This window comes from Tyto alba, unplaced genomic scaffold (assembly GCF_018691265.1).
Source record: "Tyto alba isolate M040663 unplaced genomic scaffold, T.alba_DEE_v4.0 Super-Scaffold_45, whole genome shotgun sequence".
Lineage (NCBI taxonomy): Eukaryota > Metazoa > Chordata > Aves > Strigiformes > Tytonidae > Tyto > Tyto alba.
This window is the reverse complement of record NW_024881321.1, coordinates 39,386,628-39,404,478: the sequence shown is the minus strand read 5'-3', so window position 1 is coordinate 39,404,478 and position 17,851 is coordinate 39,386,628. Positions and strand designations below refer to the sequence as shown.

Sequence of the window (17,851 nt, the reverse complement as noted above, 5' to 3'; positions counted from 1 at the left end):
TCAGCTAAAATGACTAAGATTGTTGCCTGCATCCCTTGCTTTATTAGTCACTTACTGATTCATATTCTTTCCCATGTGTTTCGGAGATGGTTAACTAACTTTCAAAATTGTTCCCAAAACCCTGAACTGTAATCACAGTGTTCACCAGGATCCATGACATATTTAAGCTACAATACGTTACACTGAGGCTTGGTCCAAGGTATTTTATACGTGCTGCCTATTGTATAAGCAAACTGAAATTAATTTCTGGTTACCAATAGCTTTTAAAACTTTTGCAAAAACAGTGATGCTAAAATCTGAATTTCATAAACAGTAAAGCTCCTAAACAAGCTAGGAAGGACAATCACAACCTTATAACTCTACTTTCAACATAATGAAGGTCCCTGAACACAACCAAGGTACACCTCCAGCATTCCTATCTTATGGTTGAAATATTACCATGCTTACAGTTCAACACTTCCCAGAGTAGAGAAGCTATAACTTCTCTTCAAGGTCTCTTCATACCGTTGTTTATACCTCCCTGCTAAAAGTACATCCTATTTCTGGTATTTGACTCAGCTTGCATACCTCTTGTACATAGCCTACATCGCCAATGCAAAGTCAGAGGCCCTGTTCCAACAACACTTTGACAGGAGACACTGCCATTGGGAAGGGATAGGTACCCACTTAAGTGCATCTACGCCTGAATTACTAGGATATTCCCTTCAGACAGGGCTTTTAACTTCAGTATTTTCCTGCACAGCATGGCTTCTGAACATGAGGTGGCAGATAACATAACCAGTTGTCGCAGTTTGAGTCCAGAGGGCAACTGAGTACCACACAGCCATTCACTCCACCACCCCCCCAGCCCCTAGTGCTGGGAAGGAAAAAATGAAGCAAAAGGCTTGGGAATCAAGATAAAGACAGGGAGGGGTGACTCACCCGTTAAAGTCACAGGCAAAAGACAGACTCGTTAGGGGAAGAAAAAAAAAGAACATCACTTTAATTCAAACACTAAAAAACCTAAATCACTTAACAGACAAGATGGGACAGTGAGAAGCACCACCACCTTCTCCCCAGGCTCAGCTCTGCTCCCCATCTCTCTACCTCCTCCCCCAGCAGCACAGGGGGCAGGGGATGGGGGTTACAGTCAGCTCCTGGCTCCTTCCTTCTCAGGAGGTGAACACCGCACTTTCCTCCCCTGCTCCCCGGGGCTCCCCTCCCACTGCAGACAGTCCTTCATGAACCTTCTCCAGAGCGAGTCCTCCCCACAGGCCGCAGCCGTTCCCGAGCTGCCCCGGCGTGGGTCACCCCTGCGTGTTCCAGTCCTCCCAGTGCTGAACCACAACAGCGGGGGCTGCTTCTTCCCTCAGAGTCCTGGCTTCCTCTACGCGCGGCTGCCTGCTCTGGTGTGGGCTCCACCACAGACCACAGGTCCCTCAGCTCCACTGGTGATATCCATGGGTGGCAGGGGGGTGGCCCTGCTGTCTCACCACAGGATACAGGGGGTCTATGCTCCAGCATACTTCACCCCGACTTCCTCCTCCTTCCTTCCACTGACCACAGTGTTCGCAAAAGTGTCCTCCTCCCAACTTCTCCTCACAACTCCCAACCCCCTCCCACGTTCCCCTTCTTAAATACAATGCCGCAGAGGCACAACCACCATCGCTACTTGGGTTGGCCTTGGCCAGAGGCAGGTCTGACTTGGAGCCGGGGGAGCTTCAAGAAGCTTCTCACAGGGGCCACTGATGTAGCCTCCTCTCCTGCTACCAAAAAAACCCACCACACAAACCCAGCACACCAGTGCAATAATACCCAGTGAATGAGAGCTGTATCACAACTTCCCGTTAGTTATCAATAAGGATCATGCAGATAAACAACACTATATACTCCAGTTTAATTTTAGTCATCTGCATAATAGAGAGTTCTGCAAAGTTATACTCATGAATTAGTGTAACAATGACACGTTACAGGGGAACGAAATGCCTTACCAATGCTTTTAGAGCACTTGTGGCTGTATGAAGAGGACATCTTATAGCCAAAAATGAGGTGTACCAAATTGAAAAGAACATCAGGAACACCACACACTTTGCATCAAAAGATGAATGCTGTTACGGATATACTCTTATTCAAACACTGACTGAACTTATTGACGTGAATCGATCTCCAAAAAAAGTTTAAAGTCTTCAAGACTTCAAAATTCAATTTGCACAACAGTACAGCAATATAAAAACTAAAGAACTAAGTTCTCCAATTACCTGAGGGAAATCAGAAGACAGGATTTCCTACAGTAGAGCAAGGAAAGAAAACAAACAACCTAGAACACAGAGACTATGGGAAGTATTCAGATTTTCTTAAGAAAATGCATTTAATTTGGTTAATCCATGGCTTTGATAATCATTGCAATACAATCTTCTAACCTTGTCTATGGTACAAGGTTATTTTGCAATTATTAACAGCACAGAGCATGTAGAAACAGTAAAGACACTAGAGCATTAGCAAAACCACTGTGTTTGAATATGGGCCAGAAGACCTGACAGTTTCTTCCTGCTTTATTTTCATATAATTTGGAAAAAGTCTTGCTCCACTGACAGAAAAAAGCCTACTATATCCAGACTGTGTTTGCATTAGGAAGTTCTGACAAGTCAGATAAAACAATGCAGTTTAGAAATAGATACTTAAATAATGAAACTCTCTACTTACAGAAGAGATCCCATTATCAATGACCCAGTGAATTAATAGATTGCATTTTTATAATACTGTCTCAGTTCTCCTCTTTTCACCTTACTTCCTACAACTGAATGTTAGCATCAGCTAGCTTTGGAAAACTATATGCCTCTTCTGTATTTGTACAGGACCAAATGCAACATTTTAGCTCATGTGCGGAGCTCCTACACAGCAAAAAAATATTACAGACAGCTCCAACAACTCATGCAGATCCATTAATCCAGTAGTGCAGAGAATACATAGATACCAGCAGGTTTTAAAAAATGGCAGGACTATCAGAAGGGCTGTATGGGGTTAACTGGAACAAGCCAGTTTCAAAAGCTTAGCATTATTTAATCTCTAAATCATTACAGTTTGCAGGACTTAACTTTATTGAACTATGGGGAAGGATTTTTATCTGTGGTTTCTCTTTTCCAAAGTATAAAAGCCTATTTGTGAACCATGCAGTTACAGCGGCTGAAAGCAGCACTGTTTTCTCTTTCGAAGTGGAGCCAGTTAAACAAGAAGATAAAAGTGATTAGCAACAAACAGTTCTTGATATTTTCAATGGAACTGCCACATTTAGCAGTGAGCGTGTGACCTCTCAGACTTTGCAGAGGAACTGAATTCTGGACGATTTTTTTCTTTTCTTTCTGAATTTCACTGACTTGGTATATAACTACTCAGATGGCACACTAGTTGTGGTGCAGACACCTGCACTTCAGGGGTTTCAACACCCTCTCAGCCAGCAGTGAGGAGAGTTGTAGCATCTCAACTCTGCCTTCCAGGCAATGCCCAAGGCGGCTGACTGCCTGTAGCATCTTACAGACTCCCTCCCCTCACTATATACCTGAATGTGAAACTCCTCTGTATGCTTCAAAAAGCTACAGGGATCCATGATAGCTCTTATCACCATAATTTAGCTTTGGCCTGGTATACATCCAACAGTAAACGCCATCTGTGTCATTACAGGACTGTTGTCTGGGCTTTTGACTATTGCCCTGAGATGCAATGTTTCCTCTTCTCTCCCTGTGCTGTCAGAACCACAAACAATTCAACTCCGTTCTTCCACAAAAAACATCAATTCTCCATCTTTTCTTAAGCAAACTGCTAGCAAACTTTATGTGATGACACCAGAAAAGAATGCTGCATGCTTAAAAATAATCTATATTGAATATCAAGGAACGGAAACAACGAGCAATAATTAGAGAATACTGGATAAACTCCAAAAAGACATTAAAGCAAACAGCTTGAATTCAACATAGCTATCTGTTTTCTACCTAATTATTCAATAACTACCTGGTTATTTACTATTCAATGCCTTTTCAGTTGCAATTCAATCAACGGTTTTCATTACCCTTACATTTTACATCAAGACTTTTTATGATTACTGAAACCAACTTGATTTGTGAATTGAAGATTAGGGGGAAAATCCAATTCAATAGAAAACAGAAAATCACCCTCGTGCTGTGTTTGCAATGCACTTCTGTATTTAACTAATTTCAACATCAGTTTGCTTGTGTCATTCTCTCACATTAACATCATAAACTTCACCTCTACCATGTCTATCCTTTCTTCTGTTACCAATTAAGATTTTTTGGCACCTTGAGCCTTCACAATCCTGGTTATAGCCATAATGCAGAGCATAACACCTGTCCACTTAAAGATGCTTATACTTAATATTTGATTATGATAACTGAATTCATTCTGATACGTTTAGTAAGGCATCCAGTGGAATTCTTAATTGGAAGATCTAAGCTATTCTAAGGCAATTTGAAAACTATCACATCACGTACAACTAAGCCCACTTGCTATCACTGAAGCTTGCAGTCACACAGTTGTTATGAAAAAGAGGATGAAGAAAGTAGGAGATGAAAAATTTCCCTGCAACATTCCATGGTGACCTGACCTGAAGTGTTGCTTCATGTCTGGAGAATTTCCTTACAGATCAATGGTGTAAGAGGAGAAATTAAATCTAGTTCACAAAACACTCTTAATATGCTAACATTTAAAATGCGGTACGTTTGTATTTACAACATGTCTATGCCAACATACCAGAACCCTGCCATGAAGGCAGTGTCAGATTCTGGCTAGTATTTAAATCAAGCCAGATTTGGAGCGTACATTAGTATTTGGATTGCCAGGTAGCTCCATAGTTCCAACCACTATTTTTTTAACAGTTACATGCATACTGAATGGTAACTCCTGAACAAAGCACAAAATTCACATAGCAGTACTATGAGCTGAAAGTCCTCTCCCATGTCTTTAGCCCCCCCTCCCCGCACCTGTATGTTTTCTCTGCCTATATATGTCTAGGAAGACCTTACTTGCATTTAGAAAATGCTGTTCATTTTGTAAAATGGTAGTATTACCTTATCTAGTAAAACAGAAGTTCTGTGGAGGAGAAAAATCACTAGCTGTGCAATTGGATCACATCTATAGCAAGTCACACCTCTTTATGGAGTTTGTGCAAAAAAGCACTTTGGAAGGACGGGGGAGGATAGGGAAAACAGTAACAAAAAAAAGGAGTACAGAATGGAGAAAGCAAACAGATCAACAAGCTGTTATTATAAGAGAGTTTCAAAACTGTGCCTTGCCTCTTTGTTAAGGCAACTGAGTGAACTGAAAAAGGCTTTCCAGAAGGGAATGCTAGCAAGCACTGAAAAAGAGAGGAAGAGAAGGGAAAGTCTGAGAAATTCTGAATCAGAGGATGCAACTTAGCTCCCAAATGAACAAGGCACGCAACTAAAGCTTCCTGTGGCATGAGAAAAGTTCCAGAAGCAGGTGCTTCCACCCAAACTATAGAGCATGGCCGACCTACGCTCCCACAAGAATTTATGAAGAGCTGCTCTCAGAAGCCTATAGCAAATATCCTCTCAAACCACACACTCAGGTGCCTCACATGGGATGAGATGAACTTGTGTACGTGTTTTGAATTTGTGAGTCCTGCATTTCTCCAGCAAATATTTCACTCCCCACCTCTCCTTTCAGGCAGATGCTTATGTATTACTGCATGCTACTACTGCCCTTGAACTCTTTGACAAGGAAGTACTGCTGGTCTTGTTTAAAGACAGTAGTTGTGAAGAGGAGATAAAGTCAAGAAATGCTTAATTCATAGGGTCAAAGTAAGTGAACAAAACAATGACACCAGCAAAAAAGAGTGCATCAAAAAAAAGGTCTTGGTCAGAACAGGCAACTGAGCAACTCTGACAACTGTGAATAAAGAGTCGTCTTTGACTAGATTCAAGAACTGTTCTGATTCAAACAGCCTGTCTGGAAGTATAATGCAGGATTTAATTTTTTATTTTATATCCTTTGGAAAGACAGGTATATTTAAGATATCTAACAGCATGTACGAAAATGGAAATCTTTGGAAGAAATGATGAAAAGATGCAGAAATAAGTTCGCTTCCTTCTTCTTTTTATTGAAGCTGAGAAGATTCTGGAAATATTTTCGCCTGAAAACCTGTAAATCCAATTGTTTTGGGATAGGTCACTCCTATCTGAAAACCCTCTTAAAAGCACAATACTTATTTTCATAGCAGAAGTCACTTTTCCACTAGCAAAAGATGTCTCCTTCACTAATAACAGCGTATCGTCTAAACTCTGAAAAAAATCCAGCTCAACAGTGTTTCAGAATATACATGAATGTGGGACAAGCTTGGGCAGGCTTCACTAACACGTAATAAAGTACAAGAAATACCTCACAGAATTCTCCCTAGGACAGACAGCTCATTTGCATCATGAGTTTTCACTTAATGTATCTGTGCACTGCAGTTCCACCTTACAAACCTTTACTACTGTTTGTAAATCCTGCATAAAATTTATGGGATAGTATCATGACTCATCCTGGTGCTTTAAGATACAGTCCATGATTTTCAGAACAATCTACAGTCTTAGCCTTCTAAAAAAATACCGCAGTGTGTACCACGAACCTGCAAAAAATTCAGTACCCTACAGCAAAGAATTTCCCATAAAAATTACAATATTCAACTGCGAATGGATTTCCAGACCCATGAGGAATAGTTTGCTACAGTGGAGCACAGAAGTCATCATCCTGAACAACAGCAGCACCACCCTGTTGGACCTTAAATGATTTAAAAGAGAACAAACGAGAGGCGAAGCTCTGCCTTCTCTGTCTGGCAGAAGAGATAAGAGAAAATTACTACAACCTCTGTAGTAAAATATCATCCCTAAAATCTCACCACTTAAGTTTAATTCTGTTTTCACGGTTTTTAAAAGCACCTAGTATGTTATCATTTAAAGGTTTAAAAATCTACAGAATATACTATATTTGATTTATCCCTTTGTATATTAAGGCTCTAAACACCATGAAACAATGATATGATTTTCTTTAGTGTGCCACATTTTCTAATTGAGTAGTCCCCCAGAGACCAGCTAGACAGCAACTGAGATGTACACACAGGTAAATAGTCAATGCTGGATTAGTTATTGATGAGTTTCTACTTGCTGAATATGAAACCCAGGGAAACCAGTGTGAATAAATTCACAAACATATTTTTAATTGCATTTTTATCCTCATGTTGCCATATTTTTCGGAAAAAGTGCATCACATAACTAAGTATTCCTATCTTCTGCTAAGGTCTGTATTTATACCTACATAATTTTAAGACATTTTTGAAGTGATTTAAAATATATTGCTCCTATACAAGTACTCATTAAAGAACCTCCTCATTTTTACTTGTATATTGTGATTTCAATTATGCTCATTAAACATTTCACTTTTAGCAGTAATGACCCTATTCAGCAAAGCAATTCTCAGCACAGGACCGACTTAAAACAACTCTTATCCGGCTCCCAGATTAGTAGGGCCACCTCTGTTTAATCTGTCTAAAAACTATTTATGATACTGAGAGACATAGTAAGTCTATTAAGAAGACTAAACCACATTTTACTGCAGAAGCTGAAAAAACACAACAGAATGGAGCAATAAAACTTTTGCATTAAAGAAAATAGATTTTGCAGCTATGGTATGCGTGCTCCTACTCAAGACATTCTCTTTTGCCCTCCCACCCCTAGATACACATATTCTAGTTTTGACACACATTTGGCCTTCATTAATTACAGAAAATCCGTTGAATCTGATGTAAGTTTAATACCTGCTTCATGTATGCATAGCACATGGTCTCTGCAACCCGCTTTCCTTCATCGTAGCAAGCTCTGGGACCTATTGGATTCACATGGCCCCAGTAATCCTCATTCTGAGGGTGAACTTCAGGATCTATGGGGGAAAAAAAACATCTTAAATGATCTTCTATCAGAAAGGTGACTCTATATAATGAATCTTTCAGTAAACACAATTCACCAGCTTCTCCCTAAACTAAGCATTTAAAAAATATTATGTTTCAACACCATTGCTTGAAAATGTATTCACGAGAACTATGAAAATGACAGTTAAGGAATATGTGAGACTACTGAGATAACCGTGTACAAGCAAATAACAGTCATCATTTGCTTTCCTCCAAAGAAGTGTGCAAACAGAGGGTTAAATTCAACTATTCTCTGCAAAGACAGACTACTTCAAGGGCACAAATACGACTCATCTAATCCAATTCAGAGAAAATGTTACAGGTTATGTAGGCAGCACTTTTTACTGTATCTGGGGGGGGGGGGGGGTGGGGGGGGGGAAGTAAAGTATCTTCAAGTTTTATAAATAAGAAACAAAGAAAGAAAAATGGACAAAACGGAAAAGTACTTCATTTCTTAAAGAGGAAAGAGTAGAGCAATGTACCACAATGTATTTGCTATGTTTCTTCTGTTTTATCCTAAGAATTTTTACCAGCTGTCTCTGGGCACAGACAGCCAGGTTAGACAATCCTTTGGTTTGATCTAGGACAGAAGTTCTTGGTTACAAAAAAACCCAACCAACAAAAAATCTCTTAGGAATCCACGTGTGTGTGTGTGCTCTATGTGCTTGAAACAATACAATCGCTCTGTTACATTTTTCCATTTTGCTATCTGTGCTGCCATATCCTTCTTCCTGGATTCGAAGGTTGGATACGTTACTACAAAAATTTCAAGTGTTACAGGCTAATTTTTGAAACAACTTGGATGGTTTGTTCTGATTAAAACTTCCAGTTTTTTATGCTGCTCACAGACATGATTACAGATGAATTGCTGCCATACACGAGCCACAGAGCAATGGTAAACTCAGAGAGGTTTTACATGATTATAAAGCCTGTAGCATTCCAGAAGGTCCTGTGATCTGGAAGGCCACTTCAGTTTCTGTCTCCTTTCTGGCAGAGGCAGCCCTGTGAAGCACTTGGCAACCTGCTATACAATGCTGCTTTGAGAACTCCCATGGAAACAGCTAGCAAATATTTTCTGACATTATTTCCTGTCTTTTATTTTTCAGCAAAATCACTTTTCCTGTTTAGTCAGAATATAATGTGAGTAGACTCTCCCTGCTACATTGGATTTACTGAGACAACTGGGCCTGATAATGGGAGTTTCAAGTCTTCCACGTCAGCAGGAAGATTGCAACAGAGCAATAAGGCTCCAAAACTTGGGGTCCTTTTTGCCTGTTGGCCCCCTGTTCCGGGAGGGAGGTTTGCTCAATTACAGAAGAGTCCTTGGGGCTACTGTATTTCTCTGTGGAGCCTGGCCATGGATAATCAAAGGCAAGGGAGGCAGCAGGAATGCTGCACACGTTCAAGCCGCTTATTTGGTTGGCTTATTTGATCATCTTAGTGATCTCTTGCTTGGGTACTTGCTTTGAATCTTCTCGACTGAAGTTATTCCATCAAAAGTGTACTCCTTGATGTACGTTCTTTGTCCTCCCTCACTTTTTCCTCACAAAGCTTTGTATCTTGTTAGACCGATGAGTGTTTTCTGTTTGCTTGTTTGTTCTTTTAAGCCTAGACTCTCACAACGACTAATGTCGAGCAGGTAACTCCCTGCATATCTCCATTAATCTTGCAACACTGCTATTATCAATTAGGCAAGAGTTCAGAGCAGCAGTTGCATGCCCCTAGTAGGCACACAGTCTGTTACACACCCCAAGGCAGCACTAAAGATTCTCGCTGCAACCAGCTAGCAGTTCTATCAGTCATTCTCTCACTACTTCACTTAGTAAAAGGAAGATGGAGAGATATGGCATTATCACTGAATATTACATTTTAAGAGACACCACAAAAGCCTCCATGCACAATCACAATTTTCTTAGCTTGAGGTTATGCCCTTGCCTCTTACATACCAGGGCGATTGCTGAATTGTAATAATTCAATTCGTGACTTGGAAAAAAGAGATGCAGATTTACTACTGAAATCTTCTTCACAGGTTTTCATTATCGCATCTGGATTTTAATTAGAGTTCAATACTCAAAATTCCCCCACAAACCCTTTGGAAAAAGAGACATAAACTAAGACACAGGGAAAGCTACAGACAACAGTCTGAGCCTCCTTTCACCACTCTCACTAGAGATTTAAAGCAAGTACTAATGCCCACGTTTTAAGATGTGAGAAGTACATCTGATAAAGAAATCAAGCTAATACAGTGATGAAAATCTATCATTCTATCATCTGAAAAAAGGTTTGTAAATACCCTTTTACACAGTCACATCTCAAGAGCTCTAAACACTGTTTCATCCCTCTTACCTCCGTATACCTCTGATGTAGAGGCCAGCAGCAGCCGTGCTCCAACACGTTTAGCTAATCCTAGATTTTGTGCAATAGGGAAAGAAGAACATAATTAGAGCAAGTGCAAGAATCTTTCAGTCATGCTAACTGCTTTAGCGTGATCCTGTTTTGCATGTTTTTAAAGATAATTCAATTTCTCTCACTAGATAAATCTAGCTTTAAATTGCATCCATAGCTCCCACTTGAGAAACACCAGAGCTGCACCCCACGTGTGATATGTTTGCTTCTGGGACTAAGTTACACTGAACCAAAATCCAAGAACTTAATTTATTACACCCTAAATAAAGGCCAAGGAAGCATAAATCATTCCAGTTATGAAATAAGGATCTTGAAACACCACACTACATTATGATTACCAAAACTTAAAGATAAGCTACAGAAATATATAAAATTGATACAGAATAACGTTACAGGACCAAATTAATAATTTTCCCTTTATTATGCCCCTTTAAACTGCCTAGATGATCCTACCCATCATTTGAGATTATTCTGCACTCCATTTCAATTACTTTCTGGCCTTCAAGTTGGCATGGCAAATCACAGAAATCTCTTACCTATGCCATACAACTGTCTGGTATCTCAACTGCTTCTAAATCACCTAATGGTCTGAACTGTACTCACTATAGTTATCACTCAAATGAGAAACTCAGCTGCCCGGAGATTTCTGGCTTCATAATAATTCTTAGGAACACTGACAACCAGTTCAAGCCACAGCATATGACAAATGGATCAAAGACAGGAGGAAAAAGTAGTGAAGGCTTGAGGCCTTCTTTTCATAGGTCCATTCCCAGCATCAAAACCAACAGGCAAAGCTGAAAATGTTGCTTTGTAATTATCTAGCATGAAGCTAGACATTAAAAGTTCTTGCAGAATTTGCCAGCCAAGGCATGCACAAGAGGGTGCAGTACTCTTGATGTTCAGGGTTGACAGAGCCAATGCAGTTCCACCTAGTTCAACACTTGCTGTGGTGGAAAGGAACAGTCACTCATGGCAAATGTGGGAATGTTCCACAGTCACCAAAGTGAGAAGTGCAGTGCTATAAAAATCCCATGCTCTTAATAGTTCCTATGACTTCTATAATTACTGCACACTCCATAGCCAAGTTATTGGCGTGAAGTTCTTGTGCTTTGACAGATGAGCTCGCACATTGTCAGAGTTCATCTGCAGATATATTTAAAGGAAAAGTAAAAAAATCTTCAGAGAAAAACCCCATCCCTTATTTTTCTTAAAGAAAGAACTTTTTAAAACGTACAACTCATCTGCTCTATCATCCCCTCTCCCCAGTAACTCTCTCCAGGTTATATTATGTCTAACCAAGTTAAGTAAGAAAAAAGATTTCTACTTACCCAGCATGTTTAATGTCCCAATAGTGTTGGTCTTTAATGTTTTTATAGGATTATACATGTAATTTGGAGGAGAAGCAGGAGATGCTAGATGATAGATCTGGTCCACTACAGAAAACCAGGACGGGGGGGGGGGGGGGGCGGAGAAAGGAGAGAAAGCATTATTATTTTCCCATGTAACAGATCAAATGTGAAAGCATTAGAGTCAACAAACAACTATTTCTTTCTGCATTCCCTAGCATTGGAACTCAGCACCTCCTGTATTCTTACCTACAGATGATATGTACGCAAACCTGTTGTAATCCAAAGAAAGACTTAAGTTTTAGTAGAACAAAAACTAAAACACAATACATATCAACATTGTTGACACAGATACAGAAGTCTGTGTGGGTGTTGACACTTGCCACTTGTAGCAATTTTAGTTATGAGTACTTCAGAGATGTTTAGAAGCTGCAAAAGTATATGCAGCGTTCTGCTACCTTCAAGTTTTTAAGTGACTACCAGTGTGAGAGTATTTTTCTGAAATTGAATCCCAAGCAAAGATGGTAGAAATAATTTTTAATGGCAAGAGGAAACTTCTGGGAAAAATAAATACTGTATTTTTATTTGTAAAACGCTTGTCAATGAAGTACTGATGGGGTCAATATCATATTTATATTTTAAATATAAATGCCAAGATATGGGCCTGCAACTTTTGTCCTTTTTCCCCTATCTGTTGCTTTTGTTCTATGCTATACTTTGAGTAATGCAGCATTTTAGCTTAAAAAAAAAGTTTTTTTTAATGCCCAATAAAGAGCTTCCAGTCTCTCCCACTAAGTTATGAAATATAATTAACCAACACAGTAGACAGTACCTTAAAATCAATGAAGGTATACTGATGCCTAACCTACTTTAAAATAAGGTAGCTTGGGTACTGCCAACAGATTGCCCAGGTAGTACATGTCCCAGTCTTAACTAATTATATTTGCTGCATTTCTCTGACTGCAGTCAAACCTGAAGATTCAAATCACCCATAGGACATACATATTCAACACAATAGCAAAACAGAGAATAGTACAGCAAAACTAAACAGTTACACCATTTTAACGAGTGTAGACTAGATCAAAACCCAGGATTCTTAATTTAAAGTTATTCCTAGCAAAAGAGTACAAAGAGGGAAAACTGAACTAAAGCTGTTAAAAGATTTTAAGTTCAAAGGCCAAACATATCATCAACGAGGGCTTCTTTTTCTCTCCACCTTTTTCTCCTTCAGTTATTTATCTCAAACTAAATGAATTGTGGTTTGCCATCTATCCATCCAGTAGTCAGGCTTACTTGTTTCTTTTCAACTGTTTACCCATTTTCATAAAATGGTCTATTTCCAGAACAAGCGTGGCAGTAATTTCTATCAAGGTAGTTCAGAAGACACATATGGGTATGATAAATGTATACAGGTATTTGATGCAAGGAACACAAGCACACAGGACTTAGCAACTTTCCTGATGGCCTGTTACAAAACCAAAGTTGAATTATCTCTGTACTTCCGAACTTCAGAGCTCAGCTCATCCCAGCAGATTTAAAGAACTGAAAAAAAAACCCTCAATAAGATGAGCAGTACACCAGAATTAGTCTTAAATATGAAATCTGTTTATTAGTTGATTAACACCGGTAATCAGGAAAATCTTAGGCAAATCTTAATTTGAGATCAGCTTCATCATATCAGGGTTATAAAATTCATTGCATGAGATAAGAATGCAAAGGTTGGAGATACTACACAGAAAAAAGACTTTTTTGTTAAAGTGTAATAAAACCAAACCAATGAAAACAACTAATTTTCACGAGCAGTATCTAATATTCAACAAACTTCAACCTGCAAGCCTTTCATAACAATTATTCTAAACATAAAAATGTCTTTGTCTTCTATGTAACATGAATCAGTTAGCCAGAACTACTTAAACCCCCCCACACAGACAAGCGAGTACCAAAAAAAATTAAACACATGAGTTCAAGTGAAAGATAGTGATGCTTAAGAAAGAAAAAGAACAAATCTCCTACACCCAGGTTATCCAAGAAAAGTAGTCATGAGGAGACATAATGATTAGAAAGGCAGGATGGAAGGAAGGGAAAGTAATTCCTTCCTTGTGTTACAAAAGGAAAGTTTGTTTTTTTTTAAGAAGACTCAGCACTGAAACCAGAAGGAAGATGGAAAAGTCAAGGCTAGCTGCCATTATGACAGAAGACAATATTGCGTGGCATAATGCTGTCTTGCCTTAGAACAGAAGACTATTGGTCAAATGGTACACCCAAACATTTTTCTTTCAACCGCTTTCTCAGGTTTTTTATAATTAACAAGCAGTAGCAAATACAGTAATACAAAATAAAGCTGGTTTTGAATTATTGCTGGGTTTACCTTTCACAGTATCTGTGACATAATGAACTTTTAAAATCCAGTTTTAAATTAATTGTCCTGCCAAAAAGAGGATAGAGACATCCTTGACTTTCAAAAAAGAGGAAAGAATCCAAATTGCCCAAATTTTTCTTTTTCTCCATTTAAATATAATTATACTTGCTTAATCGGCACAAGCTGTATGAGTTACAACTAGTAGGAAAAAAAAAAAAAATCAAATACGAAGTTATCACCTGCTCTCAACTAGCTGAGAACACAGAAATGTTAGAGGACTGTGTTTCCTGTTGAAGACTTCCCTTCTTCCCCAGTTCCCAAATTTCATTTGACAAAGCAAGCATACAGTCCTTTGTTTCCTGACCTCTCTCTAATGAAAAGAAAAAGCAGAGTGGTTAGGGTGACTGTATAAGTGGCTCGATTATCCCTGTGGAATGTACCTATTCTATTACTTTTCAACAATCTAAATTTTTTCATTACTTAAAAGAAGTCATTAAAAGCCTTCAAAACAAGCATCTCCTTCGTATTTAAACATTACATCCTCTAAGATAAGCACGTTCTGATAAAAAAGATTTAAAAGTACCGGCAAAATATTTAACCTACTTTCTTTCTGAAGACTTAATGAAGTGTGCTTGCACATACAATCACATTTTTCTACATTAACTGTTGTTTTTAAGTCTACTGGGCAAGCTCATAGCTCCTGTGAGTGCATACTGGCTCATCGTCAGGCGGCATGTCAAAGTTTACCCATGCTGCATCTTTGCACTATCACCCCAACACGAGACATCCTGCAAAATAATTTAGGCTTAAATTTTATTCACTGCTTAAACTTACAGTGTCAATAGTGACCAAAATAAGGAGAAATTAGTTGAAGTCAAACCTCATCACACAGAACAATTAACTATCAGCATAAACACAGGATCAGTTAGTAGGCTCAAGCAGATGCCACAAAATACATCTACTTCTTATATGCTGACATGCTCTTTTTGGTCTACAGCTGTTTATCTCTGCAGCAGAGGCCACCAGCTGCCTACAAGACGTCAACAAAGCTAGAAATACAGTTTTGGCAGATGTGTAACTTTGGTGAGGATTTATTCCCACATTAAAAAGTGCGGCGAAATACAATTTCATGTAGCAGACTCTCTGATATTTGTGCTCAAATCAACAGAAACTGCCATTTTCATTCACTGTTAACTCTGGTGCAGCACCAAAAGAAAGCTTTCCACAGAGGGCAACCTACAGTAGCAACACACGTGGTATCAAAGACAGCCTGACACTGCGAGTGCTGGAGGAAGCAAGCTCCAGGCTCAGGCTCAATTCAAAGCCCTGCCTGCATTGCTCATGCAACTGAAATTTTCAGAAATCTGTCTACAACATTAAGATAGTCAGTTGTTCTGTGTGACAAAGTGTGACGTGGAGTAATTTCTCCTCACTTTGGTCACCGTTGATATTGTAAGATGAAGCAGTGAATAAAATTTAATCGAATTATTTTGCAGGATTTCTTGTGTTGGGGCAATAATGCAAAGATGTAGCACGGGGTAGAGTTTAATTGGTGTGTTGAACTTTGACATGCCTCCTACAGATGAACCCTGAATATGAATAAAATATATGACTGCCTCAAGTCATGCCTCTGAATGTAAGCATCCCTTTCCCACAGTATGGTACTGTTATCAAACCAAAGAAAAGGGGTAGACTGGAAGCTGACAAAAGAAACATTCAGAGAAGCCACTGACTGCTGCTTGCAGGCAGCAGGTAATTCACGCAGAGTTGTTCAGAAAAATGAACAAAAGCAATAGCTACTCACCTGCAGCCAACTCAGAGCTGAACTCTGGCCTGAGTTTTATGCTGTTCTACCTATTCCCTCACAACCCTTTCTAAATCTAGTTTTCAACAAGCTGTGGGGGAACTTTTGCAGGGGGAAAATGTCACTCAAAAGGCATTGTGGTCGACCAGTAACTTACTGCCCAATCCTAGTCTGCCAAAAGAGAAATTAATACTTCCCTGCCTCTCCATCCACTTAATTTTTGTTTTTTTTTTTTTTTTAATACCTGCTGAATTATTGACACACAGCAGCTCCTATAGGATCAGTTCCTTTAATGGCACGTGGCAATTCAGATGAACAGGGCGAGAAACCACCTTTCTTTTTGAGGCACCAGGATACATCGAGCCCTGTGATTATGCAAGTGGTCATACAGTCGTTAGCTAGAAACAAATGCAAACAAAATACGAAACCCTGGAAGTTCCTTATAATCTTCAAGTTCATACATTTATTTTTAAACAAGAAGCTAAGTGCTCAGGAAAAGAAAAAAAAAAAAAAAGGAGAAATCATTCTCCTCCTCCTGATCCTTCTTCCCCCTTCTGTGTTCCAGCTGGCAACTGCTTCAAATGAAACAAAGAGAAGGGGGGAAAAGGTTTTCGTTGCCAGAGATACAGTCTTGCCCGAGTCTGGTTTGCCTCAATGTACTTCTTCCCATATGCACAAAGGCAAAAATAGAACTCTGTAATGAAAAGCTTCAGCAAGAACAGAACTAGCAAATAGATGGAAGATGGGGCACTTGCCAAGTGTCAGATGGCCATCTTCTAGATCAAAGCAGTAGGCAGACAGGCAGCTCCAGGCCCTTCCCTCTTGCTCACGAAGGAATCTTTTCTTCTAAGACCAGCTGAAAACATCACTGTTTTTTCAAATCATTTAGAGAATGCTAGGCATTTCAGAAGGGTGGAAAGACAAGTTTCTACCCCAAACTGGTCACATTTGAGCCATCAAGCTGAGGATGTTGAGAGAGGTACAATTGTTTCTTCTACTCTCCCTAACTGTGAGGTCTAAAAAATGCACATTTTTGTATCAGAATTTCAGCAGACCAGCCAGACAAAGCCATCACCTAGCTTGGTTGACAACCCTGTGCTCTCTAGCACAAAGTTGGCCATTATTTAAGATGGCAGGAAACTAAAACTCTCCTCAAGCCAGAACTTTGGAAAGCTATCCTAGCTACAGCTTTGCAGAGGATGAACCGTTTGGGTGCCTGGGACAGCATCTAATGGAGAATAGGAACAAATACATCTTGTGATTGACCTCCAATGCCTCTTCCTTTTTATGAGGAAGTGCCCACTAAGAAGCCTTGATCTAGCTTTATAACTAAGCCATCGTGCAATTAATTGAAATTAACTGTGTGAAAGGTTGTGCAAAGCTTTATGTAGACAGGCAAGGACCATAAAAGAAGAACAAATGATAACGATACAATTCTGCAAGTTTTGTATGGAACTCACATCAGGGGCTAGAACTCTGTAAGCCACTGTGAAGACAGCAGCAAGAAGTATTTTACCAAGCACAGATGGTAGACTAATGATAAAATAAAGAAACATTCATAAAGTTTTTGATGTTACAATTTGCTGAAAAAAGGCAAAAAATTAAATCTATTTCAAAATAGCACAGATGTAGAAGCAGACATAAACATTCAAGCCATCAGGTACACAGTGATAAATACAGAAACCTATGATCAACATAAATAAAGTTTTAGTAACGTACTGCAAGATCAACAGCAACTAGAATTTGTCAGTTGTGCCCTTTTCTATGTGAAAAAGCTCAAAACACCCCTATAATTCAGCATTTGTGGAATCTGTAACACCTAAGTCCGGACACAAATGTTCAGTCTTGTGTTTTCCTTAAACCTAAGAAGTCTGACCAATATAACCACTCGCTTTTCCAAAATATTGCAATAAAACTACCCTCCTTCGTATCATCTGTCTTTATTTTCCAGCTGTATCACTGCATGCGTTCTGCATACTTCC

At 39.2% G+C, this 17,851-nt stretch overlaps 1 protein-coding gene across 4 annotated transcripts in view; it reads right to left on the bottom strand.

Annotated features, from left to right (window-relative positions):
• Nucleotides 1–17,851, bottom strand: part of UXS1 (UDP-glucuronate decarboxylase 1) — a 64,340-nt gene that overhangs the window by 16,276 nt on the left and 30,213 nt on the right. For all 4 annotated transcript variants that reach the window (XM_032997035.2, XM_032997036.2, XM_042805918.1 and 1 more), the window contains 3 exons: nucleotides 11,689–11,793; nucleotides 10,301–10,360; nucleotides 7,805–7,926 (listed from right to left, as the gene is read on the bottom strand). In XM_032997035.2, coding sequence (XP_032852926.2) covers nucleotides 7,805–7,926; nucleotides 10,301–10,360; nucleotides 11,689–11,793 — 287 coding nt within the window. The remainder of the gene's footprint in view (nucleotides 1–7,804; nucleotides 7,927–10,300; nucleotides 10,361–11,688; nucleotides 11,794–17,851) is intronic.